Consider the following 14,397-nt stretch of genomic DNA (forward strand, 5'->3'; position numbering starts at 1 on the left):
GGCCTGAGTGGGACCAGGCTCTGCAATCCCCCCACCCACAGCCCCAGCTCCGCGTCAGCCGCCCCCACAGCACCAGCACGGCCCCGCTGGCGTCTCCCCAGGGTCACGGCCTCGCTTCTCCTCGCTCTGTGCCAGCTGCAGGGATCCCACTCAGCCCTGGGAATCCCTGGCTGTTCCCTGCCCACCACAAACCTCCTGCTGAACCGGGAATTCACCCCAGTGGGGGCTCAGCTCGCTCCGAGGGCAGCCTCATCCCCTTGGCGGCAGGAGTGGGGAGGGGAGGAGGCAGCCGGCCGGGGTTGCTGCCTGGGGGAGGCTGCAGGTGGGTCGGGGGATGCAGGCTGGGGGGAAGGGATGCAGGTGGGCCGGGAGGAGGCAGCCAGCTGGGACACTTGGGAGGGATGCAGGTGGGCTGAGGGGATGCGGCTCAGGGAAGGGGATTCAGCCAGGCCCAGGGGATGCAGCCCCGTGGAAGGGATGGATGCAGGTGGGCTGAGGGGATGCTGCCTGCGGGAAGGGACACAGCGAGGCCCGGGGGATGCAGCCTGCCACAAGGAACGCAGGTGGGCCGAGGGGATGCAGTCCAGGGAAAGGGATGCAGCCCGGCTGGGGGGATGGAGCCAGGCAGCAGGGGTGCAGGTGGGCCGAGGGACGCAGCCCGGCTGGAGCAGGACCCTGGAGCAGGGGATGCGGCCGGGCCGAGGGCTGCAGGAAGGGGGAAGGGATGCAGGTGGGCCGGGGGATGCAGGTGGGCCGGGGGATGCCGCCTGCTGGCGGAGGAAGCCGGGGGAGGGACGCGGCCGGGCCGGGGGATGCCGGGGGATACCGGGAGGATACCGGGAGGATACCGGCGGGCTGCGGCCGGGGCCGGCCCGCCTGGTGTGTCCCGGCAGGAGGGTTGGGTGGTCCCGGACCCACCTCGGGGCCACCTGCAGAGCGCGCAGCCTCACTCGGGCGCACCGCAGCGCCGCGGGGGAACCCGCCGCGGCCCGGAGGGGTGGGGGGGAGACAGATGGGGGGGTGTTGATGTTGGGGGGGGTCGGCGGGCCCGTACCTCCAGGTGCGGATCTCCTTCTGCGTGAGGTCGTTGGAGGCGGCGCACTTGGTGCGGAGCCCCTCCAGGTTGGAGATGCTGATGTCGATCATGTTCTGGACCAGCTCGCACTGCTGCAGCGCCTTCTGCAGACTCAGCTCCTGCTCCTCGCTCCTCGTCATGTTGTCCTCATCCATCGCTCGCCGCCCCCCCCCCCGCCCGCCCGCCCTCCCCTCCGCCCGCCCGCCGCCGCGGCCCCCCCTTCCCTCGGCTCCGCTCGCCGGCCCCCGCCGCCGCTCAGCCCCGCTCGGCCGCGGCCCGCAGCATCGCGGTGCCCACCGAGCCGTCAGCGCGGCGCCGCCGCCGCTACCCCCCCCCCGGGCGCGGCGGGGCGGGGGCGGGGGCGGCGCGCTCCGGCTCCGCGGGGCCGCGCTCGCTGCGCGCCGCTCCGCGCGGGAACCCCCGCACACCCCCGGGCCGGCACCCCCGGCCCCGGCAGCCCCGCGGCGCCCGCATCGCCCCCACACCCGCACATCGCCATCCTCATCATCACCCCCACAGCATCTTCAGCACCCCCCACCTTATCAACGCCCCCATCCTCATCATCACCCCCAACATTATCAACACCCCCATCCTCATCATCACTCCCCAACCTTATCAACACCCCCATCCTCATCATCACCCCCAACCTTATCAATGCCCCTATCCTCATCACCCCCAACCTTATCAACACCCCCATCCTCATCATCACCCCCAGCCCCATCACCCCCACGCCCTCCCCATCCTCATCATCACCCCCCAACCTTATCAACACCCCCATCCTCATCATCACCCCCCAACTTTATCAACACCCCCGTCCTCATCAACACACCCCCAACCTTATCAACACCCCCGTCCTCATCAACACACCCCCCAACCTTATCAACACCCCCATCCTCATCAGCATCCCTCCACCCTCATCACCCCCAGCCCCATCACCCATCATCCCCCCATCCTCAGCAACATCCTCCCAACATTATCAACACCCTCATCTTCATCACCCCCATCCCCATCACCCCCATCCTCATCACCCCCAACCCCATCACCTTCCTGCCATCTCCATCCCCTCTCACCCACACCCCCCATCCTCATCATCCCCCCCACCTTACCAACACGCCCCAACCCCATCACCCCCCAGCCCATCACCCCCACACCAAATCAACACCCTTCCCATCTTCATCATCACTCCATACTCATCATCCCCCAGCCCCCAGCCCCAGCACTTTCCCACTATCACCATCCACCCCCATCCCCACATCTCATCCTCATCCTCACCCCCCATTCTCATCACCACCCATCCCTATCCCCATCCACCCCATGCCCCAACCCCCCGCATCTCTCTACCCTTCTCACCACCCCCCATCCCCATCCTCCTATCCCCACACCTCCCCATACTCATAAGAATTCCATTCCCCTCCCATCACCCTCCCCCATCCCCATCCACTCCCATCCATCCTCCCATCCCCATTCCCACGCCCTTCTCCCCCATCCCCATCCCCCCATCCCCATCCTCCCTGTCCTTTCCATGCTCATCCCAACCCCTCTGATCCCCGGGAATGGGACAGCAGGGGAGCCCCGGGGGTGAAGGGGGGAGTGCTGCACTGGGGGGAGCAGGGAGAATGAGGGGGGGTTGAAATGTGGGCCTGCGGTAAGGGGGGGGTCAATGAGGAAGGGGGGAGCTTGGACATTGCAGGGTTGGTGCAATAGGGGCACCCGGGAAATGGGGGTGGAGGGGCTGGGGCACTGGGGGGATAATGGGGGGCTGGGAAATGTGGGGGACCTGAGGTAATGGAGGGAAAATGGGGCATGGTGGGGGCTGAGGCAAAGAGGGAGAATGGAAATGGGGGGCTCTGGGGAAGACAGGAAGGTTTGGGGCACTGGGGGGTCTGGGGCATTGGGGGGGAATTGGGGGGACACTGGGGGGTCTGGGGCAATGGGGGAAGGATCTGGGGCAATGGGGATTCCTGGTCTGGGGCAATGGGGGCCAAGCCTGGCCAACACTCATGAATTATTCCAGACAGACAGAGCCAGGATGATGCTCCCAGAGCCTTCCCCTGCTCCAGGCACAGTGTCCTCACAGCCTCCTTCCCCCTGGATACACGGCTTTATTCCCAGCTGGCATCCCCATCCCAATCCCTCTCAGCTCTGGGAGAGCACAAGCCAAATTCCCAACGGCTTCATCCATGCTGGCAGTGGTCGACTCCCTCCGAGTAGGGATATGGCTAAATAAGCTGGAAATCTGCTGATTTTTGCCTTTTTTTTAAATCAGGATTTTAATTTCCCCGAGCTGGGCTGTCCCTTTTCTGCCCTGTCCCCAAGGCTGGCTGTGAGGGGGGCTCAGAGGAACCCCCAGGCTGGGAAATGAGTCAAGAACTGCAAAGGGAAGGGAAGGGAAGGGAAGGGAAGGGAAGGGAAGGGAAGGGAAGGGAAGGGAAGGGAAGGAAGGGAAGGGAAGGGAAGGGAAGGGAAGGGAAGGGAAGGGAAGGGAAGGGAAGGGAAGGGAAAGGGAAGGAAGGGAAGGGAAGGGAAGGAAGGAAGGGAAGGGAAGGGAAGGGAAGGGAAGGAAGGGAAGGGAAGGGAAGGGAAGGGAAGGGAAGGGAAGAGGAAGGGAAGGGAAGGGAAGGGAAGGGAAGGGAAGGGAAGGGAAGGGAAGGGAAGGGAAGGGAAGGGAAGGGAAGGGAAGGGAAGGGAAGGGAAGGGAAGGGAAGGGAAGGGAAGGGAAGGGAAGGGAAAGGGAAGGGAAGGGAAGGGAAGGGAAGGGAAGGGAAGGGAAGGGAAGGGAAGGGGAAGGGGAAGGGAAGGGAAGGGAAGGAAGGGAAGGGAAGGGAAGGGAAGGGAAGGGAAGGAAAAAAATAAATTACAAGCAGGGAGGCTCCACTGGGATAAAAGCACCCACCCCAAAAGCCTGCAGCAGCAGAGCTGCTTTTGGGTGCTCACCAGACCTCATGCTTCCCAAAAAAACCCTACAGCAGCTGTTACATTCCCCCTGGGGAAATGGTTTCTTCTCCCTCAGGGACCCCTGGAACTCCTGTCATGTAGTCTGACCCTTCCTTCCCCTTCTGACCCCCATTGGCTGTGTGCCAGCTTGCCCCTCCCTCAGAAATCCTGAGAATAGACCCCTGTCCCCCGGGATCGCTCTCTCTCCTGGAACACCAACCTGGAATAAAGATCGCTGCAGCAAAAAGGGTGAGAGCCTCTTTGAATCCTTTTCCTATCTCTCTTGATATAATCCTCCTAGGCCTGAGAAGGACTGAGCTAGCTTAGACCCTTGAGGGGAATAAGGAGGGTTATTTATCAAGCAGCCTGTGGGATAGCTCCCATGCTTGGAGCTGGTCACGGTCTGAGAGGAGGATGAACATTCCAGACAGTGGGAATGGCACAATCAGTCCATAAAAAATATCTGGTAATATTTTAATTGACTTCTGTTGGTTTTCTCCATGAGAAAGGAGTTTGGAGGGACTCAGGGTCTCTAAACCGGGTCAATGTTCCCTCAGTGCCAGAGGTGCTCTTCCAGACACAACATCCTGCTGGGAAGGGAGAGGGAATGCCCTGGCATGGCCACTCCACCCTGGCAATCCAACACCACTGCACCACACCAGGGGTTTTCCACCAGATTCCCCCAAAACCACCCCCAGAGAGGGTACATTGCTCCAGCTCAGGGTGAGCTGCTCCACAGGAGCCTTTGGATACCAGCACTGGGATTTCCTGGTGATTAATATGGCAAAGAACGTTTTCAGCTCCACGTGGGGTGGGAGGATCCCTTGGATTTCAACTCTCAAGGAGCACCTGTTTAATCCTCTGTGGAAAAGCATTTATGTAATCATCACCTCTATCCCCTCTGTCCTATCATCCCTGTCACCATCATCCCTGTCACCATCATCCCTGTCCCTTCAACCCTGTCACCATCATCCCTGTCCCATCACCTCTGTTCCCATCACCTCTGTCCTATCCTCCGTCACCACCATCCCTGTCCCTTCAACCCTGTCACCATCATATCTGTCCCCCACCATCTCTGTCCCATCACCTCTGTAATCACCTGTCACCATCATCTCTGCTGCATCATCCCTGTCCCATCAACCCTGTCACCATCACGCCTGTCCCATCATCTGTCTCATCTCCATCACCATCATTCCTGTCATCATCCCCCCTGTCCCATTATCCCTGTCCTCATCACCTCTGTCCCATCACCTCTGTCCCATCAGCACTGTCACCACCTCTGTCACCACCATGCCTGTCCCATCCTCCCTGTCCCATCATCCCCATCCCATCACCTCTGTCCCATCGTCTCTGTCCCCTCATTCCCACCCAAGAGGGAAATCAGAGCAATCCCAGGGGGAGGCACCCATCAGTTTAACTCTATCAAACACCCCAAAGATTTTCCCTGCTCCAGAGTCTGGGATTTATTAATGATGGGGAAAACACCTGGAAAAAATCCATTTGGGAGGACAAGAGGCTGCCCCAGGCGAAGGCAGATCCAGGGGGAGAGCAGCAGCTCTGGATCCAGGATGTGCAGGAAAATCCCAGCTCCCGGCTGTTCCCAGGTGCCCGGGAAGGACCTGGAGGCTCCAAAGGGAAGGGCCATCTGTCACGGCTGTCACGCGCCCAGAGGGACGGCTGAGGCTGCTGACCTCAGCTTCCAGCTCCTGCTCTCCTTTATGGGGCTGCACGGGGAAAAAAAAGAGGGGAAAAGCCAGGAAAGAAGCTGCCCTCCAGCAGATTTTTGGGGGTTTTGTAGGATCCAGTCTGGACCTCTTGATGTTTTCACTTCTCTTGTCAGCCATGGCATTTTTCCTGGGATTTTCTGTGTGCCCTGCACGTTCACTTCCCAATGGATCTCTTCCCATCCTCAGTCCACGTGCGTTTTCCAAGCCAGCCCCTCTCACTCCTGCCTGCTTTCCTTTCTGGGATCAGAGCAGCACTCGAGCACTGGAGCATCGCTCCAGCAGCCTGGGCTGATTCTCCCCCCTAAGTTCCTTCTCTAAAGGAGGCTCCAGGGGTTTTCCAGAGGCACTGGGAAGCAGCAGGGATAGGATAAAGGTGTTTTGTTCTGGCAGCCACCTCTGGAGTTTGCTGCTCCTGTCGCACTGGGAGGATCCCAGATCTCCTCTCCTCAAGCGTCCCTGCACCCAAATGTGCCCCTCTCGTCCCAGGGGCTTTCCGAGGACAGGGGCACTGTGTTTTCCCAACACTTTGCTCACAACCTTGATCCAGCAATTCCTGCTGCCGTGATTTCCCCAGGATCGCAGGCACCACCCGGCTCTGCTGAACACCAGCACCGTGCTCTTCCCACAGACACAGAACCATGGCATGGGCTGGGTTGGAAGGACCTTAAAGGTCACCTCGTTCCACCTTCTGCCATGGACAGGGACAGCAGGACGGCGGGGGACTCTCCCTCTCCACTCAGGTGAGACCCCACTGGGAATGCTGTGTCCAGCTCCAGGGGCCAGCACAGGAGGGGCCTGGAGCTGCTGGAGAGAGTCCAGAGGAGGCCACAGAGATGCTCCCAGGGCTGGAGCCCCTCTGCTCTGGAGCCAGACTGGGAGAGCTGGGGGTGCTCACCTGGAGAACAGAAGGCTCCAGGGAGAGCTCAGAGCCCCTGCCAGGGCCTAAAGGGGCTCCAGGAGAACTGGAGAGGGGCTGGGGACAAGGGATGGAGGGACAGGACACAGGGAATGGCTTCCACTGTCAGAGGGCAGGGTTGGATGGGAGATTGGGCAGGAATTGTTCCCTGGGAGGGTGGGCAGGCCCTGGCACAGGGTGCCCAGAGCAGCTGTAGCTGTCCCGGTACCCCCGGCAGCGCTGGAAGGGGCCGGGACTCCCCCGCTCCGGCGGGACCCGCCCGCGCCCTCACGCCCGCCCCGCCCCGCCGCTCCCGCGCGCTCGGCAGAGCTCTCGCGAGATTTCCCAACATGGCGCCGGCGGGCAGCGCGAACCTGCCGTGGTACGGCCGGGAGCGGGGGGACCGGGGGGTACCGGGAGAACGCGGCGGGAGCGGCCCCGGGGCTGACTCCCCGCTCCTTTCCTTTCCCGGTGCAGGGTGGAGAAGTACCGTCCGCAGGCGCTGTCCGAGCTGGTGTCTCACCGGGACATCCTCAGCACTGGTAATTAATCCCACCCCTCCCACCCCCGCGGTGACCCCCCCCCGCCGGTCCCGGGTGCCCCTCAGCCCCGTTATCCCGTTACCATCCCGTTACCATCCCGTTATCATCCCGTTATCCCGCAGTGCAGCGCTTCATCAGCGAGGACCGGCTCCCCCATCTGCTCCTCTATGGGCCGCCCGGTACCGGGAAGACCTCCACCATCCTGGCCTGCGCCAGGCAGCTGTACCGGGAGCGGGAGTTCGGCTCCATGGTGCTGGAGGTGAGCGGGAACGGAACGGCACGGGACGGGACGGGATGGGATAAATGGGATGCGACAAGATGAGGTGGGATGGGAAGAGAAAGCTTGGGATGGGGTGGAATGGCATGCAGGGATAGGGATCCACACCGTTCCCTTCCAGCTCAATGCCTCTGATGACCGGGGCATCGACATCGTCCGAGGGCCCATCCTGAGCTTCGCCAGCACCAGGACCATCTTTAAGTACGTGGTGGGTCTCTGCTTCCCAAAGTTCCCCATCTCTTTGGCACCCTCCTGCCCTGGCACTTGGATTGGGAAGGGGATTTGGGAGGTCCTGGAGTGGGTGGGAATGTTCCCGTCAAGCAGGGAGGATGAGGATGCAAGAAGGGCTTCCCAGGAGTCAGGCTGGGAGCAAACCTCCCAGCTCCCCTTCTCCAGCACCAAACCCAGCCCTCTCCTAGGAAAGGCTTCAAGCTTGTCATCCTGGATGAGGCCGATGCCATGACCCAGGACGCTCAGAACGCCCTGAGGAGAGGTGAGGAGCCCTGGGAATGCCACACGGCGGGAATCCCACACTGTGCAGCCACTGGCCTCATCCAGCCTGGCGCAGGGTGGGAATCAGGACGAGGCAATGACCAGGGACCCTTCTCCCCTCCCTCCTTTTTGCAGTGATCGAGAAGTTCACAGAAAACACCCGGTTTTGCCTCATCTGCAACTACCTCTCCAAGATCATTCCCGCCCTGCAATCCCGCTGCACGCGCTTCCGCTTCGGCCCGCTGACCCCGGAGCTGATGGTGCCGCGGCTGCAGCACGTCATCCAGGAGGAGGGGTGAGTGGGATCCTCCACACCCCAGCCCCATCCCCTTCCAGGGATGAGCAGCAGGTTGGATTCCCACAGTTCCACCTCCCTGGCTGCTGTTTTCCAGGGTGGATGTGACCGAGGATGGGATGAAGGCTCTGGTGACCCTCTCGAGCGGGGACATGCGCAGGGCCCTCAATATCTTGCAGGTGGGACTGTGGCCATCAGCCCCTGGCCAGCTGAGCTGGAGGGGCCTCTTCATCCCTCCTGTTCCCTCCTCTTCCTCAGAGCACTTCCATGGCCTTTGGGAAGGTGACGGAGGAGAACGTTTACACCTGCACGGGACATCCCCTCAAGTCTGACATCGCCAACATCCTCGACTGGATGCTGAACCAGGATTTCTCCACCGCCTACCGCAGTATCCTTTGCCCAGGGGGTTATTCCCAGCTGGGATAAATCCTGCTCTTTCCCAGGGGCCTCTGGGGTGGGTGCTCGCTGGGAAGGCCCCTCAGGATTGCTGCAGAGATGAGGAGCAGATCTGGCAGGGAAATGCCTGGAAGCAAAGCCTTGACTTGCTCTCATCCCAGGAATCATGGAGCTGAAGACACTAAAGGGCCTGGCCCTGCAGGACATCCTCACTGAGATCCATCTCTTCGTGCACAGAGGTGCGGAAAGGGTCTGGCTCCGGATGATCCTGGAGAGGCCAAACTCCCCTCGCCCCTCACCGAGTGTTTCCTTCTCTCCACAGTCGACTTCCCCCCCTCCATCCGCATCCAGCTGCTGATCAAGCTGGCAGACATCGAGTGAGTGCCACTCCCCCATGCGGGGACCCTGGGGTGGTTCCTGGTGTTGCTGGGCACTGCCAGCACACAGCCCATGGCTTTGGGGGGCACCCACAGTGGCAGACACCCCCAAAGCTGTCCCTGCTCCTCTCCAGGTACCGCCTGGCTGCTGGCACCAGCGAGAAGATCCAGCTGAGCTCCCTCATTGCCGCCTTCCAGGTCACCAGGGACCTGGTGGTGGCCGAAGCCTGAGTCCTGCCGGGTGGATGTGCTGCTGGATTTGGGAAGGACCGTCAGCCCCATGCCTGGAGCTGCTCCCTGCAGCTTCCCAGTTCCTTTCTGGAAGCCTTGAGTGCAGTCAGGGTAGAAAGGTTGTTAAAAGGCAGCGTTATTCCCAAGCTCCATGGGAAAATACAGGTGGCTCCAAAGCCCAGCAGGTCGCACTGGTCTTTGCTTTTCCCTGCTGAAGGGAGGTGGGGGTTTAGGGGAACACCAGCTTTCTGTGTTCAGCTGTTCCCAAGGGAAAAACAACATCCTGGGGATGTTTGGAGGAGAATTCCCTCCACAAAGCCTGCCAGCACACATGGAATGTGCTGTTGCTCCAGCCACCAGCTAAGCTGGAGGATGGGGACAAACAAAACACTGCTGTGTGTTCAGCATGACTGGGAATTTGGCTGATTGAGTGCCACGCTCCGGCACAGAGAGAAAACAACAAAGGAATGGGAGCAGGGGGTGGAGTGAGGCCACCTCTTCCCACAGGTGGGCACCTCTGCCACCCCTCCCTGGCAGCCAGGGCGGTGCCAGGCACTCCCAGGTCACCTGAGCGAGCCAGGAGGGAAATCATGAGGAATCAATTTTTATTTATTGAGACCTGCTCGGGCTTGTCCCGCTCCTGCCCACGGCAGAGCCCGCGCTCCACCGGGATGGAGGGACATTCCCAGGTGGGTGTTTTGGGGGTGGTTTAGCCCCATATTTGTGCAGGTGACCACAGCTCTGCTCCCACAGCAGCTGCTCCACCGTCGTCCCACACCATTGCACTCAGAAGCAGAAGCACCTGACCCAACCCCAGCAGGCAGCAGGGGACAGGGGGACCTGTGTCCCACCCGTGTCCCCTGCGGGGCCACCGCAGCTCTGCCCCTCACCCTCCGCGTGGGATCTTGCTGGGTTTTTGTATTATGACACTGAAAAAAGCCCTCCACAGCCCCAAAACCACGGGAGCAGCAACGCTCCCAGCCCACAGCTCGGCGTTCCCGCGGCGCCGCCCGCCCAGGCCGAGCTCCGGGGCTCACCTCCACACCTCCGCCCTCCCTGCTGCCTTAAAAAGTCCGGTAAGTGAGGAATTCCTTCAGCTTCCTGGGAATGGGCAGCGCCAGCACCTGGTAGGTGGTGAGGAAGGTGCGCAGGGCTTTGCGGCACAAGTGCTTGAGTGACGAGAGGACCCTCGGGGCTGTCCAGAACTGGACGTGGCCATCCCTGGTCCTGCAACGGGATCCGAACAACCCTGAGCACAGGGCAGAGGGACATGAGGAATTCCCACTGCCCACAAATATTCCTAAGCTTGCCAAGGAGCGTGTGTTCCCCAGCCCAGGAAAACTATCCCCAGGGAAGCCCAGAATTTGCTGAGCTGCAGGAGGAGGGAGCAGCCCCGTTTCTCCACCCTCTCCTGTTTACTCACCCTGTGGCAATGAATCCTCCATGTGGGAAGTACATGCAGCACAGACCGTTGGTCATGGGGGCAAAGGCCACCGGAGACCGGAACTCCAAGGCCCAGATCCTCAGGAGCCTGTGGAGAAAGGGAGAGGACACAAAGTGGTGCCTGCTGCCAAAATACAGCCTCTGGAATCACCTGAAGACAGACAAACAAGAAGGATTTGCTTCCTGTGGGAGTGCCCCAGGGAGGACTGTCCCCTGCTGAGTGAGTGACATGCTGAGGGTGGCACAGCACCCAGGAGGACACGGACCTCAGCTCAGGGTGACAGGGCCCTGACCTTGCTACCCCTTGTCACAGCCAAGCCATGGTGTTCCCACAGGCCTGACCTTTCCACTTACTCCACGAATTGGTGGGGACCTGGCGCGTTCATTCCCCACCTCCTGAGCTCCTGGTTCATTCTGGTGTCCTCCTGGGCTCTCTGGGTCCCCACAGGGGTCACTCACCTGTCATCTGCCACCGTGGCCAGGTAGAGCCCCTCGGGGGAGAAGCAGACGGAGCGCAGGGAGCTGGTGTGGATCTCACTGCTGGAATCCAGCGTGGAGTGCAATGGGACGTGGCTGTGGGTGGGGACAACATCCCAGCGTCAGCTCTGAGCTGCCACCAGCCCCTTCCCCAGCTGAGGCTGGCAGAGCTGCCAAACGTGGCAAGCCAGACTCCCACCCTGCCTCTGGAAGCAGAGGAGTGCCGATGGCTGTGCCCAGTGAGAAGGGAAAGCCACATCCAGCCCTAAAAACCTCCCTGGCATTGCTCTGTCCTGTCCCACAGTGTGCCCATGGTCCAGACCACAGTGCAGAGATGGCAGCTGTGCCCATCCAGCCAGGAAAGCCACATCCAGCCCTAAACCCCTCTCTGGCATTGCTGTGTCGCCTCCCAGCCCGTACCGCAGCGTCCTGAGCTGCTCCCCGGTGTAGGGGTCCCACATGATGACACAGGCGTCGTAGGAGGCGGTGACAAGGAGCGCAGAGTCCGGGGAGAAGTCACAGGACACCACGCTGCTCTGGTGGCCCTCCAGCCTCCGGATGAGGGTGTAGGATCTCATGCTCCACAGCAGCGCCTGCGGGATTTGGGCAGGGCCCTGATCAGGCTGGGAGCATCCCAAGGTTTAAACCACACGGGCTCTGCTCCCAGCTTCCAGCTCCTGAGCAGCCAGGGCAGGGTGTCCTGGCCCTTCTCCCAGGGGGTTTCTGGGGACACAAAGGGCTGGACTTAGCAGGCACAGGGATGGTTCCCATCCTGCAGGACTCACCGACTTCTCGCCGGCGGCGGAGCAGAGCATGCTGCAGTCTGGGGAGATGGAGCAGCAATAGACCCACTGCACATGGCCTGACAGCACCTGGACCTGCCGCCCTAGGCACAGCAGAAATGTGTCACCAGACACAACAGGACTCCTTGGCTCTGCTCTCCCTCCCTTTCCCCAGTGGGAATTTCCACGGGGCTGGGGATTTCCAGGGTAAATCCCAAGGCAGTGCCCTCCTGCACCTCCCAGGTCACACTCTGCTCCCTGTCACAGGGCTGTCCCTTTCTGCCTCAAATATTGTCCCCAAAGGTCCTCTCCCACCATCTTCCCTCCCGAGACAGGTTTCTCCCTCTTCCCTGACCCAGCAGAGGGACATCCCTGCTCATTCCTACCATCCCTGCTCAGGTCCCACACGCGCAAGGTCTTGTCCCGCGAGGCCGACACAAGGATGGGGCTTCCATTGGGAGCAAAGCTCAGGTCCCTGACGACGTCCTGGTGTCCCAAGAGGCTGAAGAGGAGGTGCCCTGCAGAAAGGAGCCATGCTCAGTGCCATCCATCCATGGGGAATGAGGCACAGCCCTCGTGCAGCCCCGCATGGGTCAGGGCAGGTGTTGTGGAAGGAGGGAGATGGGATCTCTTTCCACACGGGAACAAGGGGACAGCGAGGGCTGCTCACCTGTCTGCACCTCCCACACCTTGATCTGCCCGTCATTGAGCCCCGTGGCCAGGACCAGGCAGGGAAGCCCCACGGCACAGGCAGGATCCGTGTCCCCATCCTCAGTTGCTGGCCAGGCGCTGAAGGCCAGGCCCCACACGATCTGCCCACACTCCAGAGTCTTCTCCTTGGCTGCCCCACGGCTCCAGCTCTCCGCTTTGCCGCCCCGGCTCTTGCGCTCCGAGGTTTTGCAGCCACTGGAGGGAGGCAGGGATGGGTGCAGTGTTCACCCCAGACTCCCCAGCCCAGCTCCATGCACCCATCCACCCACACTGGGCAACCCCTGGGATCAATCCAAGCTGGGGAATGAACAGATGGAGAGCAGCACTGGGAGGACTTTGGTGCTGGTGAGCGAGGGCTGGCCATGCCCCAGCCCAGAAACACCCTGGGCTGATCCCCCAGTGCAGGCAGCAGGAAAGGAGAAGGAATTTTGCCCCTTTGCCCTGCTCAGGTGAGACCCCACCTATAGAGCTGCCTCCAGCCCTGGGGTTCCCAACATCAGAATGACGTGGAGCTGCTGGAGTGAGAGCAGAGGAGGAGATGGTCCCAGGGCTGGAGCCCCTCTGCTCTGGAGCCAGCCTGGGGGTGTTCACCTGGAGAAAGCTCTGGGGAGATTTCAGAGCCCTTCCAGCACCTGAAGAGTCTCCAAGAGAGCTGGAGAGGGACTGGGGATAAAGGATGGAGGGATAGGACACAGGGAATGGCTTCCACTGCCAGAGGGCAGGGCTGGACGGGATATTGGGAAGGAATTGTTCCCTGGCAGGGTGGGCAGGCCCTGGCACAGGGTGCCCAGAGCAGCTGTGGCTGTCCCTGGATCCCTGGCAGTGCCCAAGGCCAGGCTGGACAGGGCTGGGAGCAACCTGGGACAGTGGGAGGTGTCCCTGCCCATGGCAGGGGTGGTACTGGACGAATTGTAGGGTCCCTTCCAACCCGACCCCTTCCATGACTCCGCACTCACAGCTCGGCCTCCCCCAGGGGCCACGGGATCAGCTTGACCACGCAGTGTCCCTGGGACCAGGCGAACCAGGCCCCGTCGGGGGAGAAGGCGACGCTCCAGGTCTCGCAGCTGGATTTCCAATCGTAGCGCTGGGGCCGGCCCGGCTTCAGCTCCGCCAGCAGCACCGGCTCCTCTGCGGCGGGACGGCCCCGTTACCCGCAGAGCCCCAAAACCCCCGGCACCCTCACACCGCCAGCCCGCCCGGTGTGCCCGCCCGGCCCCGCTCACCTCCGCCCGGCTTCATGGCGGCCCCGCCGCCCGCTCGGCCCCGCCGGGCCCGCCCGGCCCAGGGCGGCGGCGGCGGCGGAAGCGGCGGCGCGGGGAGGGGACCCGGAGCCGCCTCCTCCGGCCCCGCCGCCACCGGCACCGCCCCGCCACCGGGGAGAGCCGGGATGGGCCGGGAGGGGGACGGGGAGCGCCGGGATGGGGCAGGAGGGGGACGTGAGAAGGGCGGGGAGCAGCCCGCCTGAGGGAGAAACGGCGGGCAGCGAGCCTGGGCCCGCCCGCCGGGACCGGGGGACAGTGACCCCCTCAGGGACCCAGCACCCGCACCCGGACACCTTCCAGCGGTGACATCCGGCCCCAGGACCCAGCACCCGCACCCGGACACCTTCCAGCGGGGACACCCCCTCAGGTCCCACAGGGTGACACCCCCAGGCAGTGATCCCCCTCTGAGGGACCCAGCACCCACAGGGTGACACCCTCCAACAGTGACACTCCCAGGACCCACAGGGTGACACCCCAGGCA

General features: G+C 62.2%; 2 protein-coding genes across 3 annotated transcripts; one reads left to right on the forward strand and one right to left on the reverse strand.

The window, feature by feature from the left end:
• The first annotated feature begins 6,966 nt into the window (after positions 1-6,966).
• Positions 6,967-9,422, forward strand: RFC5 (replication factor C subunit 5). The gene is made up of 11 exons (XM_063415570.1): positions 6,967-7,013; positions 7,109-7,173; positions 7,296-7,432; positions 7,572-7,651; positions 7,870-7,943; positions 8,078-8,237; positions 8,335-8,416; positions 8,496-8,625; positions 8,795-8,872; positions 8,956-9,010; positions 9,145-9,422. The coding sequence occupies exons 1-11, from the start codon at positions 6,982-6,984 to the stop codon at positions 9,239-9,241; spliced, it is 990 nt and encodes a 329-aa protein (XP_063271640.1). The 5' UTR covers positions 6,967-6,981; the 3' UTR covers positions 9,242-9,422.
• A 407-nt stretch (positions 9,423-9,829) lies between these two features.
• Positions 9,830-14,039, reverse strand: WSB2 (WD repeat and SOCS box containing 2). 2 transcript variants are annotated; one of them, XM_063415566.1, is made up of 9 exons: positions 13,878-14,039; positions 13,611-13,782; positions 12,614-12,849; positions 12,330-12,461; positions 11,947-12,047; positions 11,582-11,754; positions 11,144-11,257; positions 10,665-10,772; positions 9,830-10,490 (listed from the first exon to the last, which is right to left on the reverse strand). In XM_063415566.1, exons 1-9 carry the CDS (start codon positions 13,891-13,893, stop codon positions 10,163-10,165), a joined length of 1,380 nt encoding a protein of 459 aa, XP_063271636.1. In that variant the 5' UTR covers positions 13,894-14,039; the 3' UTR covers positions 9,830-10,162. The 2 variants fall into 2 exon arrangements, with proteins under 2 accessions (XP_063271636.1, XP_063271637.1); XM_063415567.1 differs by having other exon boundaries at positions 10,174-10,468.
• Between the last annotated feature and the right edge of the window lie 358 nt (positions 14,040-14,397).

Source organism: Prinia subflava, chromosome 19 (assembly GCF_021018805.1).
Source record: "Prinia subflava isolate CZ2003 ecotype Zambia chromosome 19, Cam_Psub_1.2, whole genome shotgun sequence".
Classification (NCBI taxonomy): domain Eukaryota; kingdom Metazoa; phylum Chordata; class Aves; order Passeriformes; family Cisticolidae; genus Prinia; species Prinia subflava.